Source organism: Marmota monax, unplaced genomic scaffold, assembly GCF_021218885.2.
Source record: "Marmota monax isolate L192 unplaced genomic scaffold, Marmota_monax_Labrador192_F-V1.1 WCK01_AAM20220418_F8-fsc00021, whole genome shotgun sequence".
Taxonomy (NCBI): Eukaryota; Metazoa; Chordata; class Mammalia; order Rodentia; family Sciuridae; genus Marmota; species Marmota monax.
In genome coordinates this window covers 20486740-20498203 of record NW_026695228.1, presented here as the reverse complement: position 1 = coordinate 20498203, position 11464 = coordinate 20486740, and the positions used below count along the sequence as shown (strand labels likewise).

The 11464-nt window shown below is 60.4% G+C and overlaps 1 protein-coding gene across 1 annotated transcript; it reads left to right on the top strand.

Moving 5' to 3' along the window:
* The first annotated feature begins 8708 nt into the window (after positions 1–8708).
* On the top strand, positions 8709–11215 carry Gdf15 (growth differentiation factor 15). The gene is made up of 2 exons (XM_046436830.1): positions 8709–9065; positions 10334–11215. Exons 1-2 carry the CDS (start codon positions 8723–8725, stop codon positions 10972–10974), a joined length of 984 nt encoding a protein of 327 aa, XP_046292786.1. The 5' UTR covers positions 8709–8722; the 3' UTR covers positions 10975–11215.
* Positions 11216–11464: the final 249 nt, after the last annotated feature.

The following is an 11464-nucleotide window of genomic DNA, read 5'->3' as shown; positions in this document are numbered from 1 at the left end:
ACACCCTGTTTGGCCCCCCTTGGTCCCCAGGGGAAAGCCCGACTCCTCTGCTGGGATTTGAACGCGTCCCCTCCTTTCTGGGGACACTAGGCTCTCAGTGCTCCGTCCCCCTGTCCAGGAGGCCTCTCCCAGCCCCTCCGTCAAACCTGGAGAGCTCCCGGGACCCCTCAGAACCCAGAGTTTGGGGGCGATGCTGAGGTCGTCCTGGGAACTCACTGAATGCCACAGGCCCAGAGGGAGCCGAGGGGCAAAGTCGGGCCCTGGACCCTGGGGAGCCCTCCCCCTCCCCCCTCCCCCTTCAGGTGCTTTCCTTCCCGTCAGGGACTGGAGCCGGGACCTGCCCAGACATGTCCATGTCCCGGAAATGGGAGGGTCACCCTGCCACCCCCAGTGTGCAGTGCCCATGGGGGACAGAGACAGGAGAGGGAGAGGCGGGGAGCAGAGAGCAAGAGACACGAAACTCCCTGGGCATCTTGTTTAGACTAAAAACACCGAGGGACAGAGAGAGCAGGGTGCAGGCCGAAAGGAACAAGGGTGCTCTCACAGGACATAAGAAAATGTTCCGGTGGCAGAGCGCTCAGCCAGCACGGAGGCCCTGGGCCCGTCCTCAGCACCACGCAAAATAATAAATAAAAATAATAGCTAGGACGTGAAAAAACATTTTCCAATAAAATAGTTTGTTTTGGAGCAAATGTGAGCGACCGTGGTCTGGGAAATGGATTCAGGGTAGGCTGAATGGTGTGGCCCACTGTTGAAGAGGGTCCGTGGATCTCCTAGTCACAGGTACATTTACCAAGTCTGGTGGCCGGGGTGTGGGGGGCTCGGGGGGCGACGGGCAGAGATCCTTCTGGGCCTCTGAGGTTCGCGGCTGGTGGAGGCCAGAGCGCTGCCTCCCTTAGAGACTTTTTCACGGAAGTTGACTTACTGGTCAGGAGAAGGGGAGGCCAGACGCAGAAGTCCAGGGAAGCAGCTGGTAAAGGAGGTAAAGGGCTGTTAAAGGACTAATGTCGCCCCGCGAACTTGCACTTGGCCTACAACCTTCCTCCTCTCCGCCGTCTCCACGTTCCCGCTGGCCAAGGGCAGGCCATCTGCAGGACCTTGTCGCGGATGCAGTTTCTCTAGGAACTTGTCACAGGGATAACCGGCTCTGTGCCAGTGACCCAGCCTGGGCTGTGCCCTGAGGGCCTCAGTTTTTCCTTGTGACATGAAGCTGATCCCTGCACCCACCTGGTAGGGCTTTGGATCCAAGCTCGGTCAGGGCCTGGCATCCAGCTGGTGCTCCATAAATGCACACAGTGAATCGCATTAGGACAGAGGCGAAAGGGTACCAAGCAGGATGTGGGGTGCGGGGAGCGCAGGAGGGAGATGGAGGTGGCCCAGCTGCTGGGTTCCGGCGGGAGGCACGTGGGGCCTCGAGCTGGATCCCGAGGTGACCCACTTCCTGTTGGGCTCCGGCTGCCCTGCGCCCCACCCCCAGGCAGGAACCCACACAGCCGGTCCCAGGGCTGACTGACCACTTCTCCCCCACGGCCCAGACCTGCTGAGTCATGCTCAGCTGTCGCCATCTGTCCCCCCTCACTGGACACCCTAAGGGGACCTGGCAGAGACCCAGAAGGGAAGGGAGGTCACACCTGGGGGAAGCCAACCCTTCACTCCCTTAACAGCCTGGTGAGTTGCCACCGCCCTTGACCGCCCTTGACCGCGACAAGGTGAAAACCTGGAGGCTCCGAGACGCGACCACAACTTCGAATGTTTGGATGTCAATAAAGAAACCAAAAAGATAACCACGGAGCCGCACGCCTGTCATCCCCGCAGCTCGGGAGGCTGAGGCCGGAGGATGGCGAGTTCGGAGCCGGCCTCAGCAGCTCAGGGAGGGCGGGCTGTGCCCAGCAGTCAAGCTCCTGGATTCAGTTCCCGGAGCCAAAATAAGTCAATGAATTAGGGACTGAGAGAAGGGACTTCCGTGCAGCGGACCCTGGAGTTTCCTGGACATCTGAAGGCCCCAGGGATGTCACACCAGGCCCACTGGGGGGTGGGGGGACAGCCAAACGGGGACTTCAACGACAGGAAGGACCAGGGTTATCGGTGGTCAGCACGCATCTAGGGTGTGCTAGGCCCGGGCTCCATCCCAGCGCCACGAAATAGATGAATAAAAAACAGCACAACAGAAACAGATCCTCCACGGCTTCAGCCTCCTCCACGGAGGCCAAAAGCTCAGTCAGGGTGGGGGCCATGCTGGGTCCCTCTGCGGGCGCCGAGGGAGAGTCTGTCCCAGGCCACCGCTCTCCTGGCTTCTGGTGGCTGCTGGCCATCCTTGGCCTCCCTCGGCCTGTGGCTGCATCACCCAGGTCCTATGTGTCTGTCTGTCTGTCCTCAGATGCGCCCTGGCTTACCGTGGCCCCACTCCATGTGCCGGGCGTTTGGACTTCTTTTCCTCTCTCTCTCTCTCTCTCTCTCTCTCTCTCTCTCTCTTGTAGCGCTGGGCCTGGGCCTGGGGTCCTGCTCCTGCTGGGCAAGCAGCCCGCGCTGAGCCACGCCTCTGGGCCTCGCTTCCTTGTGTGGTCCCTGTGGGTGGAGGGAAGCTGAGCGTGCGCTGCACCTCTCTGTTCGTGTTTTGTGAACGGGCTGCTCCTCAGAAACACACGTGGATGGGTCCTTCTGTAAGTTTACCTTCCCTGACTTCCTTTAGTTCTTTTCTTACGTTTTCCTTGAGTTCTTTGAGCATATTTAAGACAATTGTAGCCAGGCACCATGGTGCACACCTGTCATCCGGAGGCTGAGGCAGGAGGATCTAAATTGGAGGCCAGCCTCAGCAACTTCTCAAGACTCTATCTCAAAATAAAAAATGAAGGGACTGGGGATGCAGCTCAGCTTGCCTAGCATGCAGGAGGCCCTGGGTTCCATCCGCAGCACCACTGAATAAATAAATAGACAAATGTCACTCTTGCCATCAACCCAGCACTTTTGGGGGGCTCATGTACATGCTCATGACTTTCAATCTAACTTCAGGAAATCCAGATAAATCTGTCTAGGGGAGGAAGCCACCTTTGACAAAGAAAATATTCTGGGATGTGCATGACTTGGCCCAGGTCCCAGCTGAGAAGCCAGCCACCTGATGTCAATATCCTCTTGGTCCCCGGGGTCGGCTTTCCAGGCCCTTGGCCAATCCAGTGCCTAGAGCTGCCTGAGAAGCTCCCGCCTCAGGGCCTTTGCACCTGCTGTGCCCCTCCACCTGCTCCCTTCCCTCTTCTCCCTCCATGCTTCTCCCTTTCTTTCTTTGGCCTGGAAGCCTTGTTCACGGGGATTTAAGGAAGACTTGTGGCTTGATCCACTGAATGAACGAACGTGTCTCTTCAGAGCACCTGTGAGCAAGCAGAAGGAGCCCTTGGTCCTGAGGTATGACCTGGGACAGCTCAGAATGTCGACGAAGCTGGCACAGAAAGGCCCAGCTCCTGCTCCCATCACACAGCCCGGGCGCCACAGAGTGGGGCCCTGAACCTGGGTCTCCCGTCTCCAGCCCCGTCCTGGGGCTCCCTCTGCCCGTACCCCACAGGCCTGGGGGTGGGGTGAGCTGGGGCTGCCTGCGGGGTTCCCACCCAGCCCCGCTGCCTCCCAGCCTGGGACCTTGGTCCTAGTGTCTCATCCGTGGAGTGGACGTCAAGGTCACTGAGAAGGCCCTGGTGTGGGGGGGCAGGGGCAGATGGCAGGAGGAACTGTCAGCCTGGAGGAGCTGGGGGAGAGGGGACAGGAGGGGGCGGGAGGGCCCTGGGGCTGGGGCTTGAGAGGAGCAAGTGGCGGCAGGGCCCTTCTGTCCCCGCCACCGGCCTGAGCCTGACTGGCTCCAGACGTGGCTGAGGCTAAGACACCACGGCCCAGGACAGGTGATGAGGGCTCCTGGTGTTGGATGGCGGCTCGCGGAGGGCCTGCGAGCTCAGAGCTGTCCCTCTCCAGGGGGAGGCCACTGGCTTGGGAGTCCTTAGTAATGGTCCCCAGATCGGCCCGGCAACGCAGGCTGAGCCAGGGTGCCACCCAGAGCCAGCGGTGGGGACTCCTCAGGACCCAGGCACACGCCGACCCCCAGGGAGGTCATAGCGAGCGACAGGACAGCCGTCCACCCTGTCCCCCTGGGACTCGCTGGACTTTGGAAACAGTCTGGCTCGTCCCGTTCAGCGGGAGGCTCGTGGTTTCCCTGGCAACGATGTGACATGGGGACCCGTGACCGAGAGCCTGTGCGGGCCGGGGGCCCACCAGGCAGAGGAGCCACCTGACCCGGCCCCGCAGTTGACCTCCACCTCCTGCACCCCCCGGGGACAGTGGCCGCTGTTCCCGAGGAAGTCAGGGTCCCCAGGACTGAGGTCACCCCTGGCTGGCTGCCTGCGCCCCGTGCAGCTGGGCCACGGGAATGGCCACGAATGAGGTCATCGTTTACAGAATTTGGGGAGTCGGCCCAGCCACCGCTCTGGAGCTTGGTGAAGCGGAAACCTGACAGGTGGCCCTTCTCCAGGGGACTCAGGGCTTTTATGCCCCTTGGGGAAATTCCATGAATGAAGTGAGCTATTTACTAACCCCACTCTTAAAGTGACAGACGCCCATTCCCGACCTGGCAGCTCCACTCTGGGCATGTGCCGTGGAATATTACATAACAAGGGAAAAGGATGAACCCAAACAGAGAGACCCCAAAACGCCATCGCTCATGAACATGGGCTGAGTGAAGGGCCCCAGACGGGAGAGGAGATTGCAGCTGCTTCTGTTCAGGTCACGGTGGGAAATGGGCAAAGGCATCCATGTTATCTAGAGGTCGGGAGGGTGATGTTAGGGAGGTGTTCCCTGGGGCCAGGAAGAATGTTCTGGAACTTCATCCCCGAGAAGTCTCATGGAGACACCATTTATAAAAATGTCATTGAACTAAACACCTCAGATTGATCCTTTTGGTTTTATGTAACTCATCTTTTTTTGAAGGGGGGATTTCTGGGGATGGAACTCAGGGGCCCTCGACCACTGAGCCACATCCCAGCCCTATTTTGCATTTTATTTAAAGACAGGGTCTCACTGAGTTGCTTAGCGCCTCACTGTTGCTGAGGCTGGCTTTGAACTCAGGATCCTCCTGCCTCAGCCTCCCGAGATGCTGGGATGACAGGCTTGAGCCTCTGCGCCCCGCTTATGTAACTCATGTTGATGAAACTTTTAAAGCAGGTGGAGGTGCGGACACTCTCCAGGTGTGGGCTGGGGCGGAGCCCGGGGAAGAGCATGTGCTTAGCCTGTGGAGACCCCGGGGTCCCTGCCCAGCAGCCTCCAAAAACACCTTAAGCATCATCATCACAAGACTCAGCAATTCTACCTCTGGACACAAACCCAAAGGAACCGAACGCAGGGGCATGAATCTTGGTGCTCACGCACTTGCAGCGGCCCAGAGCCACAAAGTGCATGCAAGAGCCTAATGTCCGCCCAGGGTGAGTGCGCCATCCAGGCGTGGTGCCCGGGCCGCAGCGCCCACACCTGCCACAACTCGAGCCCCAAACCACGACGCTCAGCGCAAAGGCCAGAGGCAAAGGCCACCAGTGGGCCACCTCCTTGACATGAACGGTCCAGAACCCGCGGCCACAGGGACAGAAAATAGGCCAGCAGCTCCAGGGGCTGGTGATGGAATGTTCTGGAAGATTTAAGGCAATGCTTATACTACACGATGAATGTGCTAAAGGCCACTGCATCGGACATTTTAAAAATACTTTTTAGTTGTTGATGGACCTTTATTTGATTTATTCATATGTGGTGCTGAGAGTCAGACCCAGTGCCTCACGCGTGCCGGGCAAGCGCTCCACCACTGAGCCCCAGCCCCAGCCAGCCTCAGACGTTTTATGTATTTATTTATTATTTGTTTATCACTCTGCGGTTCTGGGAACTGAACCCGGCCGGGGCCTGGCACATGCCAGGCAAATGCTCTACCACTGAGCCACCCCTCTGTCCTTGTGAAAATTTTATTTGACCACTCGGGAGGCTGAGGTAGGAGGGTCACAAGTTTGAGGCCAGCCTGGCTACTTAGCAAGACCCTGTCTCAAACTAAAACAATAGAAAGGGCTGGGGACTTGGCTCTGTGGTAGACGGGTCCCTGGGTTTAATCCCCAGCACATGAAAAATCTGGCCTCAAACTCTGCGATCCTCCTGCCTCAGCCTCCTGAGGTCCTCACCACACCCAGTGAGTGGTAAACTTTAAAGTGGTGGATGTTGAGTTGATTTTTCATGGTGCTTCATAATTGGGAGGCAGAGAGAAATAGCCTTCTAGGGCAGCCCTGGGGTGACAGGAAGCTGCCTCGAGAACCCCAACCCAGCCCTCTCCCTTCTGTGCTCTGGGGACCCAGGCAGTCTGACGGACTCCATGACCCCTGGCCTGTCCTGGGCTTGGGCCCCTTACCCCCAGGAGCCTTTGTTTGAAAAACAAGATTCACCTGACCCACTCTCCACTCGGCCACAGACTGGATAGAATGGACGGGTGTGAGCAGGTGCATTTACTGAGCACCTACTATGTACTCAGAGCATCACATGGGGGACATCTAGAACCCTGCCATGGTCCAGGGGTAACCCCACAGGACAGGCTGGTGCCCGCCTTGGGTGCCAGGCAGGAGCCCACTCGGCAAGAGGTGTGTGCTGGGGAGGGGAGGCCTGCAGGCCCTGGGAGTCCTGGGGACTCAGGGAGCCCCGGAGCTGCTTGGCAGCTCACACCTGTCACCCCCAGACACACTCCTCGTCATGGCCTGGCACGGCGGCCCACACACAGCTGGAAGAGGCCTTGGGCAGTGTGGGGGGCCAGGAGCCCTGAGCATGGAAAGAAGGTGGGGGAGGTGCTCCTTGGCACCCCTGGCCTCCACATCTGATGGCTGGACCTGACTGACACCAGCCCTCCCCGCTGTGACATCCCAGCTCCTCAATTCCCTGCCACCTCCATTCTGGGCCCGGCCAAGAGATTGGAGCACAGAGAAGATGCATTCCTGCCCTCAAGGGGCCCCAGTACGGGGGAGCAGGAGCCAGGGACGGAGTCCCAGGTGGGAGGTCAGCCCTGGCAGAGGATGAGCACTGCTCAGCTGGCGAAGGTAGGGTGGGGGCTGCTCCCTGCAGGAGGGGGTTGGATCAGGGTTTTGAAGAAGGAGTAGGAGTTCTCCCGCGCGGCTGAGTAGCTGTAGTAACACCCAGTTATTGAGCACTTATTATGCACCTGGTGTCCTCTGCGTTTCCTTTGATCCTCTCCGCAGTCTCCATCCCTGTGTTGTCCTCTCCTGCATCTCTCTGTGGAACAAGAGGGTGTCTGGACGCGGCCCAGCTGGGAGTCCCATGACCACGGCCATCCCATCTCCGCTATTGAACTTGAAAAGCTGCCGACTTGGGCAGTGTCTCCTTTGCCCCAATGCCACCCCAGAACAGGCCTGGGTCTCGGTGACCCTCCTGACCTGCTCAAGGCCACACGCATCAGGATTACTCATCTCTCCTGACAGGCCACGTGTGGGGGAGTGACCTCGTAGCTTGCCAGCTTTCAGCCTCATCCCTGTGGCACCCTTCATTGAGCGCCTACTATATGTACCACGTGGGTGGGAGGCAAGGCCAGAGGCTCCTCCTCCCAACCAAGCAGTCAGGATGGAACTGAGAGGCACGTTTCCTGAGCACCTATTATATGCCCAGAGTGTCTCACGGGGGACCTCTCCCCCGCCACAGCACAGTGGTGACTCCATGGGACAGAGGCTGTTGCTGACCTTCGACCTCCAGGGTGGGGCTGGAGGCTTGTCTGGGCACACGCAGCGAGAGGTGGGCAGTGGGTACACGCGGGCACAGGCCCAGCCTTTCTGTGCCTGGGAAGCTGGAAGCAGCCACAGGGGTGGTGTCTGGGGCCAGGAGTCCTGAGCAGGGGGCAGGGCGCTCCTGGGCATCCCCGCCCTCCATGTCCGGTGACTGGGCCTGACTGACAGCAGCCCCGGACCCCCACACCTTAGGACTCCAGTTTCCTGCTGCCTCTGTTTTGGGACCAACCAGGAGACTGCAGCACTGGAGAGAAGATGCACTCCTGTCCCCAAAGGTGACAGCGCTAGGGACAGTGGAGGAGGGGAGCAGGCGGATCAGCACCACTGAGTGGCCAAGGGCAGGTCAGAGGCAGGTCCCTGGAGGAGGGGTTTCTGGAACAGGGTTTTGAAGAGGGAGTAGGAGTTCTCCAGAGGAGGCTGAGTCACGGGAATAGCAGTTTATTGTGCACTGACTAGGTCCCTAGCTGTCCTTGACACCTCGTCTGGCCACCTCCTCAGAGAAAGGCCGTTTTCCTGGTGGGGACAGTGAAGCCTGAACTTGCCCTTCCCAGCTTTGACCTTGCCCCTCGGCTTCCTTTGTTTTTCACCCTCTTCAGTCTTTGATCCCAAGGAGAGGGGCGCGCGGGGGTCCCCCTGGGGGAAGGCCACCTCTTGGCTCCTGCCTGCAATTTCCCACAGTCGCTGTCTTTGCACAAAATCATGTTCCAACAACCCCCCGGCTGGGATCCTGTCCCTGCTCCGGGAGGAGCCCGGGCTTGTCCCGGAGACTCTGTCCCCCAGCACCTCCCGGAGGCCCGGGGACTCCCCGCCCAGCGGAGGCCACCGCAGTGTCCGCACAGGGGCAGGCGGGGCGGCAGGCGGGGCGGACAAAGTCCGGGACTATAAAGGCCGCTGTTCAACGTCGCTGTCAAGTCTTGGAGCGCAGCGAGCAGCCGGCCATGCCCCGGCCCGGAGCCCGAGCCTCAGCGACGGCCCCGACAGCGCGGCCCCGCCGGCCCCGGCGGGGACCCGCGCCTCCGCCCCGACCGCAGATGCTGCTGCTGCTGCTGCTGCTCCTGGTGATCTCGTGGCCGCCGTCGGGCGACGCGGTGTCCCTGGCCGAGCAGCGCCGACCCGGCCTCCCGGGGCCATCGGACACCCACCCCGAGGCCGAGCCCGATCCCTGGTCCCGGGAGTTGAGGATGCGCTACGAGGACCTGCGGGCCAGGCTCCGGGGACAGCAGAGCTCGCGCGACGCCGCGCCCGGCCCCGCCCCCGCCGTGCGAATCCTCAGCCCAGAACGTGAGTGGCCCTGGCGACCCCGGGGCTCCCCCGTGTCTGACTGTCCACGGGCCCAGGCCCCGCCTCGAGGCGCCAGTTTTCCCGCCTCTGAAATGGGTGGGTGGGAACTCTCTGTCCCCTCCGGAGTCCGACGGGGAAGGTGGCCGCCACCTGTTTGCAACGGGCCGGGGCCAGGCTCGCCCCGGGTGGGACCTCAGTCAGGGGCCGCAGATGTGCAAACCAGGCTCAGAGATGCCAGGGGTCCCCCGAATGCGCACAGGGCCTGGGTAGCTCGGGGACCCGGTGGGGAGGCTGGTCCTGCCCCTGCCCAGAGGTCCAGGAGGAGGGATGAGGGAGCAGCGAGGCGGCCAGCGACGAGCAGAACCTGCAGGAGCCGGATCGGAATCTGACGCAATCCCTCATCAAGATGTTGGAGTCGCGGGGCAGGCGCCCCAACAGGGGAGGGAGGTTCTCCCTCTGCGCACCCTCCACAGAGGCTCCAGGGGGCGCCGCTGGGACCCAGGAGGGGTGGAAGCAGGGGTCTGGCAGAGAAGGGCACTTCCCCACACGCCCCCAATCCTTGCCCTGCTGTGTGACTCCTGGTAAATCTCTAGCCCTCGCTGAGCCTAGAGCTGGGTTGCAGGCTTTCAGACGGGTCTCCGCAGACCCTCCACACTTGCACCACCCTGGGGGACTGTGTTTTCCGGACCAAGTCATCTGGAATGTGGGGGGCTTGGTGCTCCTCACTCCTTGGTTTGTAGAATCAGGTCAGACCTCCTGTGAGGTATTTTTGAGCTTAGCTCAGTGGTCTGTGCCTGTAGTCCTAGCTCCTTGGGAGGCTGAGGCAGGAGGATCACTTGAGCCCAGGAGGTCAAGGCTAGCCTGGGCGACACAGTAACACCCAACCCCAATAAATAAATAAATAAATGATTTTTTTTCTTCTTCAATGAGAAGGAAGCAGGCCAAGATTCGAATCTCAGATTCACCGATTATTGGATATACATTCATTCCTTCAAATGTTTACTGTGTACACTGTGTGCCCGGCACGGTGGCAACCAAGCCAAGAGGGACTGAGATTCTAGGGAAGATGAAGTACTTGCCACGAAATAAAACAAGATGGTTGTTATTTAGGTGGCCTAAAGGGATGGGGCACAGCCACGCTGAGATTCCCGGGAAGAAGCTGTGCAAAGGCCCTGTGGTGGGGTGCTGCTTGGTGTGTTGGCAGGATGGTAACCCCTTTTCCTCGCGCACAGTAGGGTGACCAACTCTCTGATCTCTTTTTTTCCCAGTGCGACTCGGCTCCGACGGCCACCTGCACCTGCGCCTCTCCCGGGCCTCGCTGACAGAGGGTCTCCCGGAGGCCTACCGCGTGCACCGGGCCCTGCTCCGGCTGTCCCCGACACAGACGAAGTCGTGGGACGTGACGCGGCCGCTGAAGCGTCAGCTCAGCCTCAGAGGATCCCGGGCACCCACGCTACATTTGCGACTGTCGCCGCCTGCGGACCTGCCACTGGCACTGTCGCCCTCCGCCGGGCCTCAGCTGGAACTGCATTTGCGGGCACGAGCCGCCAGGGGGCCCCGCAGCGCGCGTGCACGAGGCTCAGACGGCTGCCCGCTCGGGCCCGGGCGTTGCTGTCGCCTGCAGACAGTCCGAGCGACGCTGGAGGACTTGGGCTGGACTGATTGGGTGCTGTCGCCGCGTGAGCTGCAGGTGAGCGTGTGCGTCGGCGAGTGCCCCAGCCACTACCAAGCGGCCAACACGCATGCGCAGATCAAAGCGCGTCTGCACGGCCTGAGGCCGGACGCGGTGCCCGCCCCGTGCTGTGTGCCCTCCAGCTACGACCTCGTAGTCCTCATGCACAAGACCGACCGCGGCGTCTCGCTCAGGACCTACGACGACCTCCAGGCCAAAGCCTGCCACTGCGCATGAGCAGCCCCGGCCTCACTTAGTCCAGCGCCTGCGCAATGGAAGTGGCCCCAGTGGTCCCGCCTGTGGAGGGGGCCCGCAGGTCTTGACCGTCAACTCACTCCCGCTGCCTCCCTCCCGCCCTCCCGCTGTATTTATGACTGTATTTATTATTAACTTATTGGGGTCTCTGCCTGGGAGACGCCTGGTGGAAGGTGTATTTATTTAAAACTCTGGATATGTAATAAAAATGGAGCTGTCTGAACTGATTCTTGTCCAGGATGGGGCTGGGTGACTTCGGAAAGATTCCCAACTCCTCGCCTCAGTTTCCCCAGGGGAGCTGGGGGGGGGGGTGGAAGGGTTTGGAGCGTGGGTGGCAGGATGTCCTTCAAACACCAGCCTCCAGAGGCGTTCATGGCCAGGGAGGTCTCCCTGACTGCTCTGGAGATTCTCTGACTCTATATTTTCTTCTGTTTCTGGGACCCTTTGAGGTCTCGGTCTGCCTCTGTCTTTC

Coding starts and splice junctions, on each gene's coding strand:
- Gdf15 (XM_046436830.1), top strand. CDS start 8,723: ATGCCCCGGCCCGGAGCCCGAGCCTCAGCGACGGCCCCGACAGCGCGG. Junction 9,066..10,333: donor GCGAATCCTCAGCCCAGAAC/GTGAGTGGCCCT, acceptor TTTTTTTCCCAG/TGCGACTCGGCTCCGACGGC.